The sequence below is a fragment of the Ambystoma mexicanum genome, chromosome 14, assembly GCF_040938575.1.
Source record: "Ambystoma mexicanum isolate Mex_15411 chromosome 14, UKY_AmexF1_1, whole genome shotgun sequence".
Classification (NCBI taxonomy): Eukaryota; Metazoa; Chordata; class Amphibia; order Caudata; family Ambystomatidae; genus Ambystoma; species Ambystoma mexicanum.
Genome location: NC_090940.1, coordinates 620,715,148 through 620,735,185, shown reverse-complemented (window position 1 = coordinate 620,735,185; position 20,038 = coordinate 620,715,148). Strand labels below are relative to the sequence as shown.

At 47.2% G+C, this 20,038-nt stretch overlaps 1 protein-coding gene across 1 annotated transcript in view; it reads right to left on the bottom strand.

Annotated features, from left to right (window-relative positions):
- The window catches only part of TMEM260 (transmembrane protein 260), a 374,961-nt gene that overhangs the window by 63,395 nt on the left and 291,528 nt on the right, over positions 1 to 20,038 (bottom strand). The window contains exon 13 of the mRNA XM_069638070.1: positions 16,532 to 16,708. Within this exon, the coding sequence (XP_069494171.1) occupies positions 16,532 to 16,708 (177 nt within the window). The remainder of the gene's footprint in view (positions 1 to 16,531; positions 16,709 to 20,038) is intronic.

Below are 20,038 nucleotides of genomic sequence, written 5' to 3'. Positions count from 1 at the left end.
TTCCTTTGGGCAAAGGCTAGGACGGGAAGAGTTCCAGGTTCTTCTATAACCCTTCTGGGTTTGGTTTTTGGGGGGGTGTCAGGTGTTCGTCATCTTCCCCAAAGCCTTGGGAACCTTGTTCTGTTACTTCTTTCCCAGCCTCTTCCTTTACCCTAGGAAAACACTGCTATTTTGAGCACCCCCTGTGCAATTTTATACCCCGACGGATCAGAAAGGGATCTTTCTCATGGTTTTGTAGTAAAACCTTTATGGCTTCCCCGAAGTCTGGACCTATAACTCCAGCTAACACATCAATTCCAAATTTCCATGCTTATTCCGACTTGTGAGCCAATCTGATGTAGGTATGTGGATCCCCACCAGATCAGTGGGTATTAGTCTTCTTTAAGCGGGGGGAATGATTTCTTCCCTACTGCTGCAGATGTCAAACCCAATAGAGCCTTCTGTGGTTACGGAGGGGTCTAACGCTTTGGGACTTAACTTCTCAGACTTTAGGGTTCCCCAACTTGTATCGTTGAGCCGTATCCCAGTATTTACACCATTTGTGTAGGCATCATGAATTAGACACAGACAAGGGAATACATTTGGGCTGTAAACTATTATTAACTCAAAAAGCAGGGTTCAAAATAGTCCTAACTTGCCCTATGCTAAGGTGGGGTGTTCCTTCTTAAATAAAACAAATGAATGTCTGTCTCAGGAAGTCCAAACCAAATGTCTGTCTGTTTCCAAAACCTATACTTGCCCTCACAATATACAATGTGTACGGAATGCCGGCCTTAAAATGAAGTGTTCAAATAAAAGTTCTGAGTTTCTTCCAGCTCTTGGTTGCAAAAGGAGGTTTCCCTTCCCCACGGTTCAATATTGTTCAAGAAAGAGGGGTTCCCTTCCCCAAGTTTTCAAGACTCTGAACTTTCCAAAACAACACAATTGCTTGGGCTACTTCCCAACTCCTCTGGTTTGGTTACCATTCACCAATTTCATCACTTCCTTAATTTCAGTTCCCACAAGTTTTTCTTTATTCAATCACAAGCTTGTGGGTGACTTCAGTGGCTTTTCCTTAGATGGGTGTTCTCGGTCTATGCGTAGTTGTCGGACCACATGATCCACACATTACAGGTCACGCAAAAGACACACCTTACTTGTGTCTGCTTCATAAGCACCTTGCCACAGTTTCCACTTCAAAGTGATGCTTGACTTTCATTTAACATCCTCTTGATGTTTTATCTTTTGCCACAATTCACTTGTTTAGTAGCTTTTGCCTGCAAGGACCAGCATAAGCTTTGCAGTACACTCTCCTGTTAGGAAACTTGATCACGATTTCAGTTCTTCTGCACAAGCCATCATAAGATTCCAAGTACACTATCTCTTGACCAAAACGCCTGGCGCCCTTTGCCAGGTTTCATTGTACTTTACTCTTGCATACAAGATTTCTTTTCACAACCATTCATTTCTTTTAGTAATTCTTGGTAATATCTGCTTGACTCTTGGCAATGCTTGCTTGACTCTTTGCCATGTTCATCTACTTCTAGACAATACTTATTCAACTCTTTCTTCATTCATTTTAATGTGTTCTTTATATTTGCCTTTTTAACAGTTCTCGTCCCCGTTTCTTGGACCTTTAATGCATTCAAGACATTTTCTTAGCTCTCTTTGTGTAATCGACATGCCCCAGCGTGACCCTGCCTTCTGGGCAGACTTGCTGGTTTCCCGTTGTGTGTCTGTTTGCTTCACTATGGTGCTGGAAATCCTCCTTCGGTACTTGCTGCTTTGCGCCACCTTTCCTCAGCCTCAGGTTCCCTTCCAAAGGACTTCGCTTCTCCCTGCTGCCTTCCTTAGAGCACCGGTAAGCACTGTCCTCACTGGTCTGCAGATGCGAACGCACTGGGAGCTTCCCTCTGCTCCCGGCGTCTCTGCAGCGTCCACAATGCCGGTTCCACTTCACCTGGCCTACTTGCGAGTCTCGACCTGGCTCCTCTACGGTTCCCGGTCCTCTACTGCTGCAGCTTCTCCGGGTCTCCATACCTCGTCCCGTGTCCCGCCGTGTTCCAAAGAGGAAGGAGACGTCTTCTTGCCATTGCATCTCCATTTTTAGGTTCCCAGCATCAATTAAGGTTTTAGAAAGACTAGACAACTCCTTGTCAAACAAACATTCCTTCTTCAGTGTTTGATGCATCTTCCTCATCCCAGTACCAAAGTGATGTCTTTGTGTGCAAGAGTCAACGAAGAGAAGATGTGTGGTTTTTCCCTTACTCGTCCCAGTACCCGACTGGTATTTACTGGAAGATGATTTACTGGAAAGATAAGGAAGGGATTGGTAATAACCTACAAAATCCTGGGGGATATTGGACTTGTTAGAAAAGGGAAATGGGGGATACCGTGTCTCACCCAAGGGTGCCTTATCCCCACTCGCCAAATCTCCACCACCCAGGTGATCCTCCCTCGCATATCAACCCCAAGTGTCGGGCTACAATAGCGACGGCCTCTCCTTGGCCAACTGGGTGCAGGATATATTGGGGAAAGAAGTGATGACGCCCTCAGATTACTCACAGTGGCTAAGTCGCTGAAAAGCAGAGCTAGGCTTTCCAGTTTCTTGTAGGTATTTGGAAACAAACTGGAGATAGGAGTATTACCACTGCAGGTGACAGAAGGAAACCCAGGACCTTTCTCTGCTTCCCTTGGTTCCAAGGATACCCGTGACCATCAAGGGGGAGGAGGGGAGACGGCCACCGCTGGAGCATAGTGGGCCTACCGTAGCTTCCTGTGAGTCTGTGGCGATCCAGGGGAAGGGAGGGTATCCTATGTGTGGAAAAAAATGAACCTTCACTTCTGTGACATTAAATCGGTGAACAAGTGACTGTAGACTTCAAGCCGGATCACACATTTGATGGTAGTGGTAAAACATGCAATATTTCCCAATATTGATGTTTTGCTGCTCCATCAGCACTGAAATAAATTGTTCTGCCTGCTTTTATGCAGAAGCATTACCCCATTCATAATATCGCATGGCTCCAATGGAGTAATATGGACCCCAAAATGGGAGAGTAACAGAAAAGTGTGCATGACTGAAGTATGCAGACCCATCACATTTTTCGCATGTGGTAAATGTGTTTGGCAGTATTTAGGCCCTTAGAATCAGCTTTTGAACATAAAGGTGTTCAGCCATACACAGCAAGTAAACTGTATGGGGTAGCTCATTAAGGTTCATTTACCTACCAAAATACACTTGCACTGGTAAAAATGTGAAATATTAAACATTTGCAACATGGATTCACAAAGATGAACCGTGCATGAGTTGCCCAATATTTGCAAACGAGGAGGCAAATGCCTTTGTGCATATAAGCAAAAAGCAAACCAACAGCAACGAGAATTCCAAAATGAGAAGACGCCACAAAGGAAGCCAACCCCACAAAATGTTGGCAAAGTGGCAGCAGAGGATTTAAAGCCCCTGGGGCAAGATTCTACATTACTCAAGCACTCCTTCCTTGTGGTGTGACTGAGAAGTTGCCAGTTCATGGTGTTAATCCTACATTTGATTATGCAAATAACTTCAGGTTTTTTGAGTTTTTCCTCAGTTCTACTTATAGCAGTTATGTTGGTGATTTTTTATTGCGTTTACTGTCGGACTCCTGCACCTTCTATGCACTCGACCACAGATTTCACCAGCACCGTATTGTGCCCAAGGGTGGTGCCTTGCCCCTCGGCTATCTTCCAAGTCTGTGTAAGCGGGTCAACGCTAATCAACATTCACATCTTTCAGGGGGGGCATAAGCAAAATTGACCCTACTGTAAGGGGTCAGAAATGCAAGATGGACAAGTAGATCGTTTTCTCACAATTACCCAGTTTATTAAACAATAAGGATGAGACAAACACCTAACTTTCCCCACCTGTCAAACTTGATAAAATTACATTTAAATTCAAACAGAGAAATAGACAGATCCTTATAATCAGGGTTGAATCCCCTTCCCCTGGATCAATTCAGGATGTTTCAAACAAATGTTCAAAATCAAGAAAGTTCTTTCAATAGCAAAGTTCCAATCCAAGTACAACACAAAGTTCCTTAACTTGGCAACAGGATTCTTAACTCCTCAAAACAAGTGTCAGAGTTTCCACAAATGTCTGCTTGCCAACCAAAAACACTTTGGGCCTGATCCATCGAAGCGTTTTATAACGGCGCAAGCCAATTGGGAAACGCTCTGTGATTCAGGCCCCAAGTCCTCATCCATATATATTCTTTTTTTTTTAAAACATTTTTTATTGGCATTTCATTGATCAAGGTAAAATACAATACAGTTCCTTGGGGGGGCTGGGACTACCGCCGAGTGTTGTTACTTGAGTCCATTCCTCTTGAATTGTATGCTCTTGTTCGCAGTTCTGCGATGGTACATTGTCCCCCCACCCTCCGCCCCTCAATTAAGAACCCATGCCCCTTTCTTAGCATTAGTAGCTGAACTATGAGCCCCAACATAACGTCCCAATCCCCCAAACCCCTTAACTGTGAGTTTCTCCGTGGGCATGCAGCCTCTGTCGGTGAGCGCTGTGCGTTGACGTACTTGGATTTGGGTCTGGCTGGCCTCTGTATTATTGTGGTCATGTACCCTGATTCTGTGGGTGTTTGTTTGTCCCTTTTCCTAAACCTCGCCCCTTAAGTATGCACGTCTATGTGTGTGCAGAATTTAGCCACCCTTGGGGGATTGTATGTCTGTCTTCTGGCAAGCGCCGCTAGTTCCATTCTGCATGTTTTTGACAGTAGTTCTGTGCGTTCGGGAACTGAAAGGGGGGGGGGGGTTTAGCCTTCCAGTGGGTGATCAATGATTTCCTGGCCGTGAATAGCATTATACCTATGACTCTGCGGGCTAGAGAGTCTTCGTGCCAGTCATCCGCCTCCGCCCCCAACAGCATCACCTCAGGTGTGAATACGACCGAGGCCCCATTGATGTCTCCTATTTGTCTGTGGACCTCCCGCCAGTATTGGGAGAGTTTGGGGCAGTGCCATAGTATGTGTCCCATGGTGCCTAAGGAGGCGCATTCCTTCCAATTAGCCTGTGCCAGACCCAGACAGGACTGTGATTGTCAGCAATGCCACACCTAGTTAGAATTGTGAACATTAGCCTGCGCCAGCCCCAGACAGGACTGTGATTGTCAGCAATGCCACACCTAGTTAGAATTGTGAACATTAGCCTGCGCCAGCCCCAGACAGGACTGTGATTGTCAGCAATGCCACACCTAGATAGAATTGTGAACATTAGCCTGTGCCAGCCCCAGACAGGACTGTGATTGTCAGCAATGCCACACCTAGTTAGAATTGTGAACATTAGCCTGCGCCAGCCCCAGACAGGACTGTGATTGTCAGCAATGCCACACCTAGTTAGAATTGTGAACATTAGCCTGCGCCAGCCCCAGACAGGACTGTGATTGTCAGCAATGCCACACCTAGTTAGAATTGTGAACATTAGCCTGTGCCAGCCCCAGACAGGACTGTGATTGTCAGAAATGCCACACCTATTTAGAATTGTGAACATTAGCCTGCGCCAGCCCCAGACAGGACTGTGATTGTCAGCAATGCCACACCTAGTTAGAATTGTGAACATTAGCCTGCGCCAGCCCCAGACAGGACTGTGATTGTCAGCAATGCCACACCTAGTTAGAATTGTGAACATTAGCCTGCGCCAGCCCCAAACAGGACTGTGATTGTTAGCAATGCCACACCTAGTTGGAATTGTGAACATTAGCCTGTTCACGTGCCTGGTCTCGGACGCTTTAAAGATAATCATATCGCCAAACTCAGCCTTTCATCATTCCGAGGTCAATAAATGAGCACCACACACCGTGGGTAATAATAAGCAGCGCTCAGATAACTGAGGGTTTGTAGCGCTATATAAATGCTAAATTATTATCACAACCCTACGCTTATTCTCTACTATATACCATCATTCAACTAGAACACAGATATACCCCTGATTAATTCGGCCTAGCTGTTCACATACGAATATGACCACATGAACACCTCATCACCCTAATAAAATGCAGCTAGCCGAGCACATTCCGGCCTAGTTGCTCACATATGCGCCCTTCAGGACTAACGCAGCCAGAGCCCAGTCTAGGTGTACAGCGACCAGACTGCACACATGAAGCTGATATCTCCAGCACCACACCTATTTCTATGATGCAGCTACCACCGGGAAATGATATCAGCTGCGCACATATCCGCTGCAACTCTATCTCTCTACTGGCCAGAACTACGGTTCCCGAGGGCGTTCAACCTACCAGCGCTTTGAGGTCATACCAATGATATATAGAGCGCTATATTAATGCCAAATAACATAACATAACATAACATAACAACATATGTTTGATTGACCGATTCCCAACTGGAAAAGAGTTGTAGGGGTGTAGTATAGCCGTTGTATGATTTTGTATTGGATCTCTCTGTTTTTGAGGTTGGTGGATATTAAGGGTATGGCTACATAGTATTTCAGGATGTCTGATATCTCGATTTGGGTGCCTAGGTCCTCGGACCACAAGTGCGCTAGTGTGTGGTTACGCCCTTGGTTGTTCAGTATCGCCATTTGATAGAAGGTACGTAGGTGTGGGTATGTATCTAAGTGCTTTTCCATCTCACAGGGGGCCGGGATGGGTGTCTGTGGCATCTGTGCAGTGTGCTGGCGTAGGGTGTTGCAGATTGTGTGGTACGTGAGCCAGTCGCCTGTGTTCAGCCCCAGTTTGGGTTGTGCATCTTGGAACGGCTGCGGTCGTCCCTCCTCATATATGTCCATAAGTCATATGGTGGCCCATTCTAGGTCTTGTTTGCAATGTATTTTTTGTGGTTGCCCATATGATAGCATTGCCCTGATGCTGGACCATGGTGGGGCATGCCGGGTTTGTACCCCTTGTGTCGCCCCGAGTTTGTGCCATTGAGTTAAGGCGGGCCCGATAATTGGGTGTTTCTTTAAGCATGAGGGTAAATTGGTGGTTGGCCATGATTTCAATAAGGTTTAGTGTTTTCATCATTTCGAACTCCATTGGCCTCCAGCTAGAGTCGTCTGATGTGTCTAACTATTGCTTAATCCAACAGACCTGCGCTGCTTGGTAGTAGGCCCTCGGGAGGGGGCCGCAAGACCTCCGTTCGGTTTAGCGGCCTGTAAGACCGGCAGGCAAATTCTCGCCTTCTTCCCTCTCCAGATAAACTTTGAGATTGCTCTGTCTAATTCTTTCAGGGAGTCAGGGCTGAGCTGGTTGGGATCATCATGGCGATGTATATGAGCTTGGGGAACGCGTTCATTTTGAGGGCATTTATACGTCCGGTGAGGGAGTGGGCTAGCGTGTCCCATCTTTTTAGGTCTTGGCATATACGCGATATTTTACTGGGATAGTTTAGGTCTCTGATGTTGTCCATTGAGGCGCTGACATTGATGCCGAGGTATTTTATGTGATGAATTTGCAGGGAGAAAGGGGCTATTCCTCCTGGGTTCCATGGGATATCTGGGCCTAGTGGCATGACGTCTGACTTGCCCCAGTTGATTGTGTAGCCTGCCATTTCCAGAAGGCGCAAACGGATGTATGTGAGGGATGTGCGACCTTTACTGACAGAGTAGCATGTCGTCTGCATATAGGTACGCCCGGTGCTCCTCTGCGCCCTGTATGATGCCCATCCATCCCTCGTCTGCACGGAGTCTGAACGCTATAGATTCTATGGATAAGGCATATAGCAGTGGCGACAGCTGGCATCCTTAGCGTGTGCCCGATTGTAGCTCGAATGCCAGGGAGGTGATGCCGTTGGTGACTACCGCAGCGGTGGGACCCGTGTATAGCAATCTAATCAGTTGGACTACGTAAGGTGGGGGGAAGCCATATTGTGGTAGTACTTTGAAGATGAAGTCCCACTGCACCTTGTCAAAGGATTTTTCCGCGTCTACAGCCAGTATTAGATCTTCCGGGTCCCTGTCCCTCGTTACCAGGTGCAGCAGCCTTCTAATGTTATCGCTCGAATGTCTATTGCATATGAATCCCGTTTGATCTTTGTGGATGATAACTGGGAGGCTATTTTATATCCGTTTGGCTAGGCATTTTGCCAGAATCTTGGCATCTGCGTTTATGAGAGAAATAGGCAAAAAAGAGCTGCAAAGTTCTGGATCCCACCCCTCCTTGTGGAAGACCACTATGTTTGTGGAGAGCATGGACTGGGGAAGGCATCCCAGGGTGATTGCTTTGTTGTATACTTCCTCTAGTCGGAGTGCGATGTCCCCCCATAGTTCCTCATAAAGATCTATTCGGATCCCGTCAGGCCCTGCTACTTTCCCGGCGGTTAGTGCGGCAATGACACTTATTATCTCTGCTGCTGATGCATGCTTTGAGGGCGGGTATGTGGCCCGGGGGATTTTTGGGATCTGTGTGGAGTCTAGGAAGAGATCGATATCCGGGGTCGCGGATGCGTCTGTGGCTGTGTATAACTCTCTATAGAACTCTGCAAACCGAGCCTTGATTGCAGTGTCCCCCGTTAGCGGTTTCCCTTCTTTATCACGTATTGTGGCTATGGTTTGCGCGGCTTGCTTAGTTTTCCGCTGTTAGGCGGGCTATTTCCTCCCCCTAGGTCTTGCGTTTGTGCATCCAGCACGATATACACTTTCCCCTTATGTAGGCCTTAAATGCATCCTAGCACTTATGGGTTGTGTAGTCCTGTACAAGGTTGGATTCCTAGAACCGTTCGGAGTCAATTGCCAGGTGCTCCAGGACGTCTGGATAGTGGAGCATGCAGAGGTTTAGTCTCCAGAGGGGAAGCTTGCGTGCAGTGTCTGGGAGGGCGATGCGTAGGAGGACAGGGGCATGGTCTGAGGGGACCGTCGGGAGGATTTTGCATTCATCAACTAAGTGGAGTGTATATGTTGGGGTCAGCCAGTATTCAAGTCTGGAGTAGGTATTGTGTGGGTGGGAGTAGTGTGTTTAGTCTCGATTTTGTTTGTGTTTCTCCCTCCATGTGTCTGCTAGGTGAAGACCTAACATTAGAGACTTGAGGGCTGCTTGTTTTTTTGAGTGTGGTGGGGTCTCCGGGGGGTGTGCCCTGGCGGTCTAGCATGGGGTCTATAGTAATATTGAGGTCTTCTCCGATGAGCGTGATATTGCCCATGTTCTGTGCGCATGATGTGAACATCTCGGTGAAGAAGGAAGGGGTGTCTGAGGTTGGGGCGTATACATTTAGAAGTGTGATAGGGTGGTGATGCACGAGTCCCTGGATTAGGATGTATCTGGCTTCTTTGTCCATGGCTGTATTTTGGACCCGGTGTGGGACCCACTTATTGATGAGAATGGATACCCCTCTTTTTCCCTGTTGTGGGGAGTGGTACGCTGCCCCAACCCATCTCTATTGTCGTTTCCAAGATTCGGTGGCGCATAGATGTGTTTCTTGGAGGAAGATTATGTCGGCCTGGAAATCCTGCATGTTGTTGAGTAGTCGTCTGCGTTTGATGGGGTGACCCAGGCCTTGGATGTTGAGTGTTACTAGGGTGATATTCGAGGCAATTGTCTGTATGTATGTGTTTTGGTATATGTGCTATTGATATGTTGTATCTGCCTTGGTGTTTTCGCGCCCTTTTTGAGAGCATGATATGGTCGGTTTTGTTTAGCGATCGAACCCTGCAACTCGATATGGCTCCAACCGGAGCCTTCAACAACTTTTAAAAACAAGCAACTTGGTTCAAACGTTGGGTCGGCTCAACCGATCGCCCAGACCCCAAAATGGGTACTTGTACCCTAGCATGAGGTTTGGGGGGGCATTGTTCATGGTGACCCCTTTCCCCCTGTGCCGCACCCAGTTTTGAGTGCTTCTCACTGCCTCGTGTCCCTGACAAAGCTGCGGTGTGCCTCTTTCGGCCAGAGGCGGCTGCTGTAAAGTCTCAGGCTTGTGCGCCTGGTGTACTACTGAGGATATGTGTGTTGCGTCAGGCGCATGAATCCAGAGGTTCTACTCGTGTTAGTCTCGGTTTGGGTCTGGTTGGTGGTTTGTAGTGTAGCAACGCTGCTTGGCCATATATTTTCAGTGCTTAGGCCCCCATCCTTTAGGTCGGCGGCTGTTTTCTTGCCACTTCCCGCTCGTCTGTGGTCTGTTTGGGTTGAGGGGGGGGCATTGACCAAATCGTGGGGGTGCCAGCGGTGTTTGTTCAAAATCTGGGGTGACTATCTTGCTGCTGGAGGAAGTGCCACGCTGTTTCCGGCTCTTCGAAGGTGTGCCATTGTTTGTCGATTTGGACGCACCATGTTGCTGGACATTTCAGGTAGTGGTGGTAGTCAGAGGCCTTCATAGCTTCATAGATCGGGCTGAATTCGTTGCGTCTTCTGGTGACCTCCAGGGAGTAGTCATTGAAGGAAAGGATGTCAGCTGATGTGGCTCTGAGTGGGCTTACCACTCTGTACACTTTAAGGATCCCCATCTTGTGCTGGAAGTTGAGCATGTGCATGGTGATGGTTCGAGGGCGTTGGCTTCATAATTGGTGCCCTGTGTACCCTCTCTATTGTAAGTTCTCCAGGATTTTCGATTTTGAGGGCGTCTCGGAAGAGGTCGTATGTAAGTCTCTAGGTTCCCTGCATCCACGTTCTCGGGCAGGCCCACTACCCGCAGGTTGTTTCGATCGAATCGATTTTTTTGATAGTCGATTTTTTTCGCCTAGCTTTTGGACCTCCCTACTCACCCCGTTGAGGTCGCTATCCGTTGTTGTCTGGTTGTCCTCTATTGCGTTAATCCTTTGTTCATTGTCTGTGATGCGCTCAGCTTGGGCCACTAGGCAGGTTTGAACGTCCTGTAAGTCGTGCTTGATATCCAGCACTGTGTTATTTGTTTCTTGGGTGCGTTGTCTTATGATCCGCATTTCTGCCAGGATGGTTTGGAGTTGAGTTTGGACGTCCATCTCAGTTTTGTTCCTGTTGGATCTCCATGGTTGGCTGAGGCGGGGGCCGTTGAATCCACTGATTTATGGGCTCAACCTCTTTTTGCATGCCCTTGCGGCCTCTGGTCCTAGGATGGTGCCTAGAGGTTGGCTGCTGGTGGGCTGTAGTTTCTTAGGGCTTCAGTCGGTGGCAATGCCGTTCCTTGTTCTCTGTGGGGCTTTGTCGTGGAAATGGACTAGTATTCCTGTCCGATGAGAGAGCTCCCAGGCCTCTGGATTGGGGGGGGGAGCACTTGTCGCCTTGCTGTGGTGCGTTTTATGTTGTTGACGTTGTTTCCTACCGCTGTCAGATTGGGCGGTGGTTGCGGGCGGCGATAGGGCGTGTTGCAGCCTGTGTGCGCTTGCAGGTCTGAGTTGTCGTTTGGTTCCCCACTGCATCCTTTGTTGTAATGCGTTGTCGGAGTGGTGGCGGGCCCCTGCTTATGTGGGGATGGTACGGGGCCGACGGAGAGTGCTGCAGTAGGGTGCTGATCCTGTAGGCTGGTTGGGCCCCTTGTGTCTGGCATGGCCTAGGGCTGGCTAGCTCGCTAGGTGCTGGAACCTCATGTGTGGAAAGTGCGGCTGTATGGAGATTTAGGACGGATTAGCTCCTAAGTGATCACCTGTCGGCGGGTGGGCGGCTTGTTTCCCTCTTTGATGCTGCTTGGTGGGGGGGGCTTCTCGGAGCCCCTGGGAGTGGTGGCTCACTGCAGCTCCTCCTTAGCTTAGGCTCTTCCCCAGGCGTAGGTGGCGTGTGTCCGATGTGTGGCTCCAGGTGCTATACACTGTCAGTATCTCCCGGAGGGGGGGGCTACATATGGCTTTGACCCACGCCCTGTCTGGGGCTGTTTGGGGCCTGGCGTGTGGCCTCCCGGTTTCCGTCTGCAGGTTATGGGTCCGCAGGCCGTGTGTGACTGCAGGGTTGGGTGACTCCTTGGGGGGGGGGGTGGATGTCATGGAGGGGGCATAGGTTATGAGTGCCCTGCCCCTCAGGTGTCCCCCGACGCTAGTGTAGGGGCCTTGTGACGTTAGTTAATGCATCTGCTTAGCCTTTTTTTCTGTTTGTTCATTCTGGGCACCTACCCGGTGCGCTAGTGTGCGCTCTTAAGGTGGGAGGAGGGGAGGGTGTGAACGCTTGCTGCACCGGGTCAGCATTGGGGACCCCCCCCCCATTTGCTTGCCCCGCTTACTTGAGGGTGTTGCTCCGTTCAGGTGTCAGCTGGTCGGCTGGGCGGCCCAGGCGTCTTCCGCACCCCTCTGTGGATTTGCTGGTGTTGAGAGGCTCCTGGACGTCTCCAGTTCCGATGTCAGCAATCCGGGTGCGTTTCTCTGTTCGGCCTAGCTGAGGCGACTGTCACTGCATTCTCGCTGTCTCGCAGGGGGGTTTGCCCAGCGTTTGGAACTCTGTTGATAAGTTCGCTCCGCAGTTGGAGTGCGCTGTGGTGCCGGGTGGGCTCCGGGTTAAGTGGTGTGCAGCTCTCTAGGGCAGTTGCCTGCGTGGGCCCCGCTCTGAAGGTCCGCTGCTAGAGTCCTGTCACCCGTTCTGGTGCAGGGTGAAAATGGCGGGCTTTAGCCTGCGGTTCGTCCATAGTAAGGCTGTCTTCTGGTATCTCTGGCATCTGTGGCCTAATTTCTATGTGTTTGGTGTTCTCTGGATCCAGGACTGTTGCTCAGTGGGATTCCCCCCTCTAATCTCCCCACCTCCAACCATGCTCGCAACCTTGGCCTTCACTTCACTCCGCCCTCTCCTTTAACCACCATATCTCTCTCACCTCCCGCTCCTGTCGCTACCACCTTTTCAATGTTCGTAAAATCCGTTCCTCAATCACCTTTCATGCCACTAAACTCTTAATCTCTTCCCTCATCTTCTCTAGTCTTTTCTACTGCTCTTCTCTCATCTTCGGTCTTCCTGCCTCTCACCTTGCTCCCCTCAAATCCTTCTATCACTCTGCTATCCACACTCTTTGTCTTCTCTCCTCACAATTCCATTTCTTCCTCGCTCTCTGTTCTTGGCTGGCTCCCCTTCCACTCTCAACTAAATTTTAATTTCCTTTGTCTCGTCTTTAAAATCTCTCTACAATCTCGCCCCCTCTACCTTTCTACTCTCCTCTCATTCTACTCACCCTCTCGCCCCCTCCGATCCGCTGACCTCTTCCTACTCACTGTACCCCCGGCTCCCTGCGCCCCTACTCATTTCCGATCATTTCAGCTCCTTGCCCCCCTAAATTGGAATTCTCTTCCTCGATCCGCTCCATTTCCTCATACTCCTCCTTCTGTTCTTCCATGAAATCTCATCTTCTTCATTCCCCGTCCTGTTAAACCCCTTTACTTCCCTCTTACTCCTTCTCTGCTCTGTTTCTCTGTTAGAGACCTAGTTAAATTGTTCTACATATTGCTTTTTTGAAGGTTTGACTAACGTTTATAATTATGCTTCCAATTTCTCTATGTAATCTTGTTGTTGCTATGTAAAGTGCTTTGGATTAAAGCACTCTATACATTTAATAAATACAAATACTGTTGTCTCTTTGTCCCATATTTTCTCGATTCTGTCTCCAAACCGACAGGAGCTCCACTAGCCCGCGACCATCATGCCCCACGCCCCCTAGTGGATCGCTCATCCATACATATTCAATATAATTATTCTCTGCTTTGAATACCAATTACTTTGTCTTAAATCACATTTCTTCTTCATAGGCAACACAGTATTGTCAGGATGGTTTTTCAACACTTCATCAGAACACGTTTAGTGGACTTGCCACTTTCTTTCTACCACAATGCAGTACTTCAAATTGTCTTCTTCCTGGTCCACTCACCTGCCAGTGCTAACCGCTAATTGTCCCTTTCCTGGTATGCTCGCATGTCAGGATAAAACCCGTACTAGTCCTCTTTGGTGAGGTTGGCTTCAAACATTCTACACTTAAATCCTCAATGGGGAAAGTAAATCAAAAATGTCTTCTTGGATAAGTCTCTTGGCTTTCAACAACAAGGGGTTTATAACTTCTGTCATAAGGATACAACACACATTGACAATGTCTCTCACTCTGATTCATTTGCCACAGGCAATGCAGGTTCCATTTGTCTTCCTCTTTATAATTCACATAATGAGGGATTCTTTCATGCCTCCCTTGCTTTCCTTCTACACCACCAATTAGTGCTGGTTATGCAGTTTGCAATGTTTCCTTTCTATTAGGAAAGTTGTACCACTTTTCATTTTTAATGGCATTTCTTTGGCTTTCTACAATTTCCTTTCTTTGGCTTAGGCAATGCTGTTTATAATCTTGTTTTACAAGTGATCTTCCTTTTTGTAAATTCATTCACTTTATTTGAATATTGTTACCTTTTAGCTTGGGCAATGGCGATTACAACATTCTGCTACACTTTGGTTAAATATTGTCCCCTTTTGGCTTTGACAATGGTAGTTATAAAATTCTCTAACTTCATTTCTCTTAAGATAAAAGTTGCGCCCAAATTGCTTCAGTTCAATAGTTCGATATTCAAACGTTTTGTTCTGAGCCAGCGTTCTGTTAAGGAGTGCACCGGGGTTACCTGACAAAGGCCAACTCACCAGTATTTCTCTGCTGGACCTGCTGCTCCTGTTTCTTCTAAGGGTTTGACTGCCACGGTAATGTTGACATTGCTTGAGCCTTCTGCTGTTGGAGCGCTCTCTGCTCCGCTCGCACTCCGGTGAATGCCACGCATGCAGGACCAGGAGAGGTCTCCCCCAAGGGCCAGCTATTCTTAGGGTCGCTTCCCAATGCGTGTCCTCTGCATTCTGGATTGCCGACTTCTGCCACTCTTTCAACCTGGCATCCTGTTTGCATCACAGCAGTCTCTCCTTCTCCCTCCTGCTGCTTCCACTACGTTCTCTCCTTCCTCCTAATGGCCTGCACCTGAAGGGCCTTTAAATGTTTAAAGGTCCCACTCAGGTGTGGGTTGTTACAACCACTAGACTGCACACTACAGTTCTGCAACTCTGAGCCCCTCTTCCTCGTCTCAGTACTCGGAGCATTATGGGACTTGAAGTCCCTAATGTTCTTATTCATTTTAAGATCATTCAGTTTACTCTGTTGTAGTGATTTATAGGATGTACATTGAGAGGACGTTCCCAAAGGAATTAATGGTTGCTTCTTGACTTCACAATTCAAACATAATGTAGAATTATAACAATCAGAAGCAGTATTAACTCCCTGATTTTTATATATTGTGTTTCCATGTTTACCATAAGGGTTTTCACACTTTGTCTTGGGGAAGTCTGGGGGAGGAAACTGTATGATGACAACACGCCATCACATATTCAGGCATTAGGGAACCATTACCCTCAGAAGAGAGCTAACATTGCTTTTCCCCTAACGGACTCCTCACATTCTCTCGATGGCCTTCTCCTTCCATGTTATCCAGCCGGCTATTACCACCCCTAGGGTTCGGATCAAGTAGCCGCTGCCTTTCCCTGGCCACCTGGGAGGAGACTTTAGGCAGGGATTCTGTGAGGATTCGACAGGATTCATCAGAGTACACACTTGCGAGGCAATTGCTACCTGTGGCAAGTATCATTTGTTACGTTACTATGCTTCTGTACTGTGTCGAATCACCACTTTAGTTTCAAATCGCAGATCCTTATCAATTGCGTGTATTCTGTCCCCAGCTAAGAAGCCAGGCCTTAGTCTGATGGGAAGGAAAGCAAGATTCAAGGAAGAGGGCGGGAAAGCAGGGCAGCAGTTGCAGGGAAGGAAATGCTTTGTATTAGCGCAGATGCTTGTTAGTCCACATTATAAGCACTATCTTCTAGAGAGTGTTTCTGGTAAAGATTCATAAGCCGGGAGGATGGGTCAGTGGCAATGTGCTTGTCTTGGGAACATAAAGAGGACCAGTACAGCACTTAGGAGCTGGAGGAGTCTGGCATGAGGCAATATTTAAACCGCCGATAATAATAATAATAATAATAGCCTGAACACTGAATTTAGACGTTTTCTTTTTCATATTTTGGCAAATCACCAACAATGTACAATATTTGAATTGACACAATGGCAAACCTGCACCTGACACATTTTGGCCCAATGTATCATTTGCCGTGAACGAGGGAGTGCATCTGTTTTAGAACTGCTTTGAGCAATAGAGTGCCATATCAAGGACTGGCTTCTGCTTTACACATTCACCTTGCGGCCTTCTTTTTAGAACTATGTAAAAGCCTTGCAGCGTAAAGAGAACTCGTACTTCAGGAGACATTAGGTAAAATCTGTGGCGTTCGTGCTGCAAGTGTTTCAGAGCGCGACAAGGCAAGGGAGGGAAACAGGGGAGAACAAAACAGCGATCTTACTAGGCCCAGTGACATTGAGAACGCGCAAGTGCATGGAAGGGGGAGAGTGGAAAGTGCGCAGCAGAGAAGAAACATATAAATAATAATAAATAAAAATAAATAGATAGTAGAGGCAATAAACAGTGCTAGTGCAGTCAGAAAGTGCTGTGTTTAAGGCAGCAGACTTGGTAAGTCTGATACGTGAAGAAAAAAAGAAGAAAATGGGTGTGTGGGGAACTGTATGGGTACAGATACAGTCCCCAGTGCAAGGGGTGGCCAGGAGGCAGTGCAGGAGGGTGGCAGGGTGAGCAGGGTTATGGCTCCTACCGTCCGTATTCTTCAGTCCAGTTATACAGGTCTCTCGTGAGACTAATCCATTCATCCGGACGGAAGATTCTGTCCTTCGGAACCAGTTTTTCACAACATCCCCAAGGCCAGAGAGCATAGCCGGCCTTCCAGGTAGGATCCCCTTGATGCAGGTCGATGCACACAAAGACTTCTTTCCTGTGTTAGAAAGTGCCATCAGATTTATTTATTTTTTAAAACACTTCAATCTGTAAAACCGTACAATTATATTATAACTGAATTAGTTTGCATATGATAGATATTGCGATGTTAAATTCAACTTACTTTGAAGGAATTTAGGCTAACAAGCAAGAGGGACCCAACATTCATAACTAAGATGAGGCGTCAGCGGAAATCAGGCGGATATAGAAACAAAAACGCACACACAACAGTTCGGGTTTGGAACAAATAAGGTCTACACTTTTTTTAAAATTAAACCTGGAATATGGCAGGGTACATACATGGGCATATAATAATTCCAGGTACATGTTTATACAGTCCCCCTGTACATAATGTGTGTTAAATAGAAAGGGCATGACCCCAAACTGCTCCTATCTGTTGTAGCTTACAAATATAGGTTTGATATGTGATGTGGGGTCTTCTGTGATGACGATGATCGTAAATAACACATTTAGCAAAAAATATAAAACTTCATTGAGTACTTTGCCGCACCTGGCTGCTCCTACTTTTTAAATTGAACGGACTCATTGTAAAGGTTAAAACAAGCCTGAACAGACAGGAAGTGTAGAAATGTACAAAACACCCCTCACCCATGATTGTTACAAATGTATTCTTCAGGGGGATTTAACCCGTGAATACTTGGCTCCTCGGATTTGAATATATATGTGAAATTTAGGTAAGCTCCCACGTGAGCATTATTGTTTTGCAGCAGAGAATATATACATGTAATATAACTGTGACAAGCTTTCATCAGTTGGAATTTTTGAACTGATTCTATGTTCTGTTTATATTTTTCCCTTCTCTCACTATCCCATAAACCTCCGCCCCTTTCACCCCTCCCCAATGTCTGTGACTTCAAAACAACATAATTGATGATATTTTCTTTTTGTGGTTCACAAATTGTTTTCTTTTTTCGGTTTACACAATGATCAATGACTTTTGTGAATTTCATAGACCTTATTTCCCCTGATTTGAAAAAGACACGGATGTGTTGAAACACATGTAATCTGATAGGGCACTGTTTGTTTTCTAATGAACAGGACCTTATAAACTAAAAAGGATCTCTATTCACCTATCAAGTGTGGCGCAGTTTGTTAATGTGTGTAGCCAGTTACTTCACTTGGTTATATTAAGAGGTTGGGGTCATTGCCTCGTTTTGCCTCACGCATCTGCGACACCATTTTGGGAACTCAAGTAGGAATCAGGTGCATGATTAAATTAGGCTTGGTAACAAAAACCCCAAAACTTTCCCACATTTTTATACAGCACCAAAAACAAGTCTAGACAATTCAAATAAAGGAGAGTCTTGCATAAGAGAAATATGTGATTGATTACTAACGGGCTCACCTGTTCTTCATGAGGTGTTGTGTATGTTCCTGGGGCCTCATTACGAGGTTGGAGGTAACCATGGCGCTAATAGCGCCATGGTTGCCTCCAAATCCTTACCGACTCTGCCCTGGTGAATGGAGCTATTACTGCCCCATTCCAAGGTTGGCGGGCCGGTAATTGCCCATTCACCAGGGCCCTTCCCCATTCCCATATGAGCCCCAATAGGGCTCAAATTGCGGTACCGTTATTAGCTCCAAAGTCTCTTTGCGGGTCCCGTCCTTAACGCCTGGTAAAACCAGGTGTTAAGGGAGGACCCGCAAAGGGAACTTGTAGTAGGGTGGTAAGGGATTACCGGCACAGGTGCCCTTACCAGTGTCGGTAATCCCTTACCGCCCACCTCGTAATGAGGCCCCTGGTTTCAAAAAGGTAAATAGTGAACTACTGCCTACCATGCCTTACCGAAACGGCCACTCACTGTAGGTTTATCAGGAGCAGGGTAGCGCTGCTACACCCTCTGCTCTTTACTGCCTCCAGCACATGGTGTCTACCTTCAGACAGGAAGTACGTTCAGATCAACAATGTCAGGTCTTCAGTGATCAACATATTCTGGTTACTTTGGGCCTCATTACGACCCTGGCGCTAAGGGATTACCGGTACCGGTAAGGGTACCGGTACCGGTAATCCCTTAGCGCCCGATTACGAGGTCCCTTTGCGGGTTCCCACCTTAACGGCTGGTTTTACCAGCCGTTAAGGAATGGACCTGCAAAGGGACTTTGGTGCTAATTACGGTACTGCAATTTGCGGAACCGTAATTACCGCCTTCCCCATTCCCATTATGCCCTATGGGGCAAAAATGGGAATGGGGAAGGGCCATGGTGAAATGGGGAAGTACCGCCCCGCCAACATTGGAATGGGGTGGTACTTCCCCATTTCACCATGGCGGACTTGTTACAATACCGGCAGCAACCATGGTGCTAATAGCGCCATGGTTTAGCGCCAGTATCGTAATGAGGGCCTTAATCTGTGTCAGATAATTGTTTTTTCCTGCAGTAGGTTGAAGATTTACATGCATTATTGAATGAGTTTCATTTGAAAACTAGCATTACAGAGGCAGGACCTGAAATGTAACAGACAATGAGGCCAGGCACAAGGGGACACTTACAGAATTGGAATCTATGTGGCTGTAGTATGCAAGACAACACCACCATGGGACAGCATGTTTTGAGGAATTCATTGAACTGCAGAGTTTCCTCATTCTGATTTAAGATCATTCCACAGTTTTAAAAAAGCAATAGCAAAGATTTGAGGCCTTACTCTTTCTGGCTTTTTATTTGCATTTTGAGACCTGTGGCAATAAAGATCTATAGGTAAGCTGGTCAGTGGGCAGGCCAATGGAGAAGGTATTTTGATCAACGCAGTGATGAAATTCTGGGGAGTGGTGCCGCTTGTCATGGGCCAGAAGTCGTAGTGCAGACGGGCGTAAAATGTAATTATAGTTCACGCACGATTCAAGCCCTTACTGTTCATTCACAGGCCTTGACTTGTCCTATACGTCTCATACGGACAGACTTTGCAGTCTTTTCAGTACTGTTGCTTCGGTTGTCTGTTGCACATGTTTCTACATGATTAGTCCATACAGAAACAAACAGCAAGGATTTCGCTGAGAGAAGAGGGTCATGAATGGTCCAGGAAGGAGTTTGCTGGTCCCTTCGTTCATTCTGGTCGCATGAGAAGTCCGGTGTCAGCAGTCATTGGCTGCCTCTCTCATCCAGATCTATCTCGCTTGGTTCTGAATGGTTCTCTTCAGTCAGCTTTTCTTCTTGCGGGATCCTTCCTCAAACATAACTTTTGCTGCTTAACAGAGTATGCACGCAGGCTCTGGTTAAATAGGGAATGTGGAAGCTGAGTGACCACTCCGCTCCCAATCACGACAATCTATCCTTTCAAACTTTTGGTGGCCACTTAATGATTATGGGATGT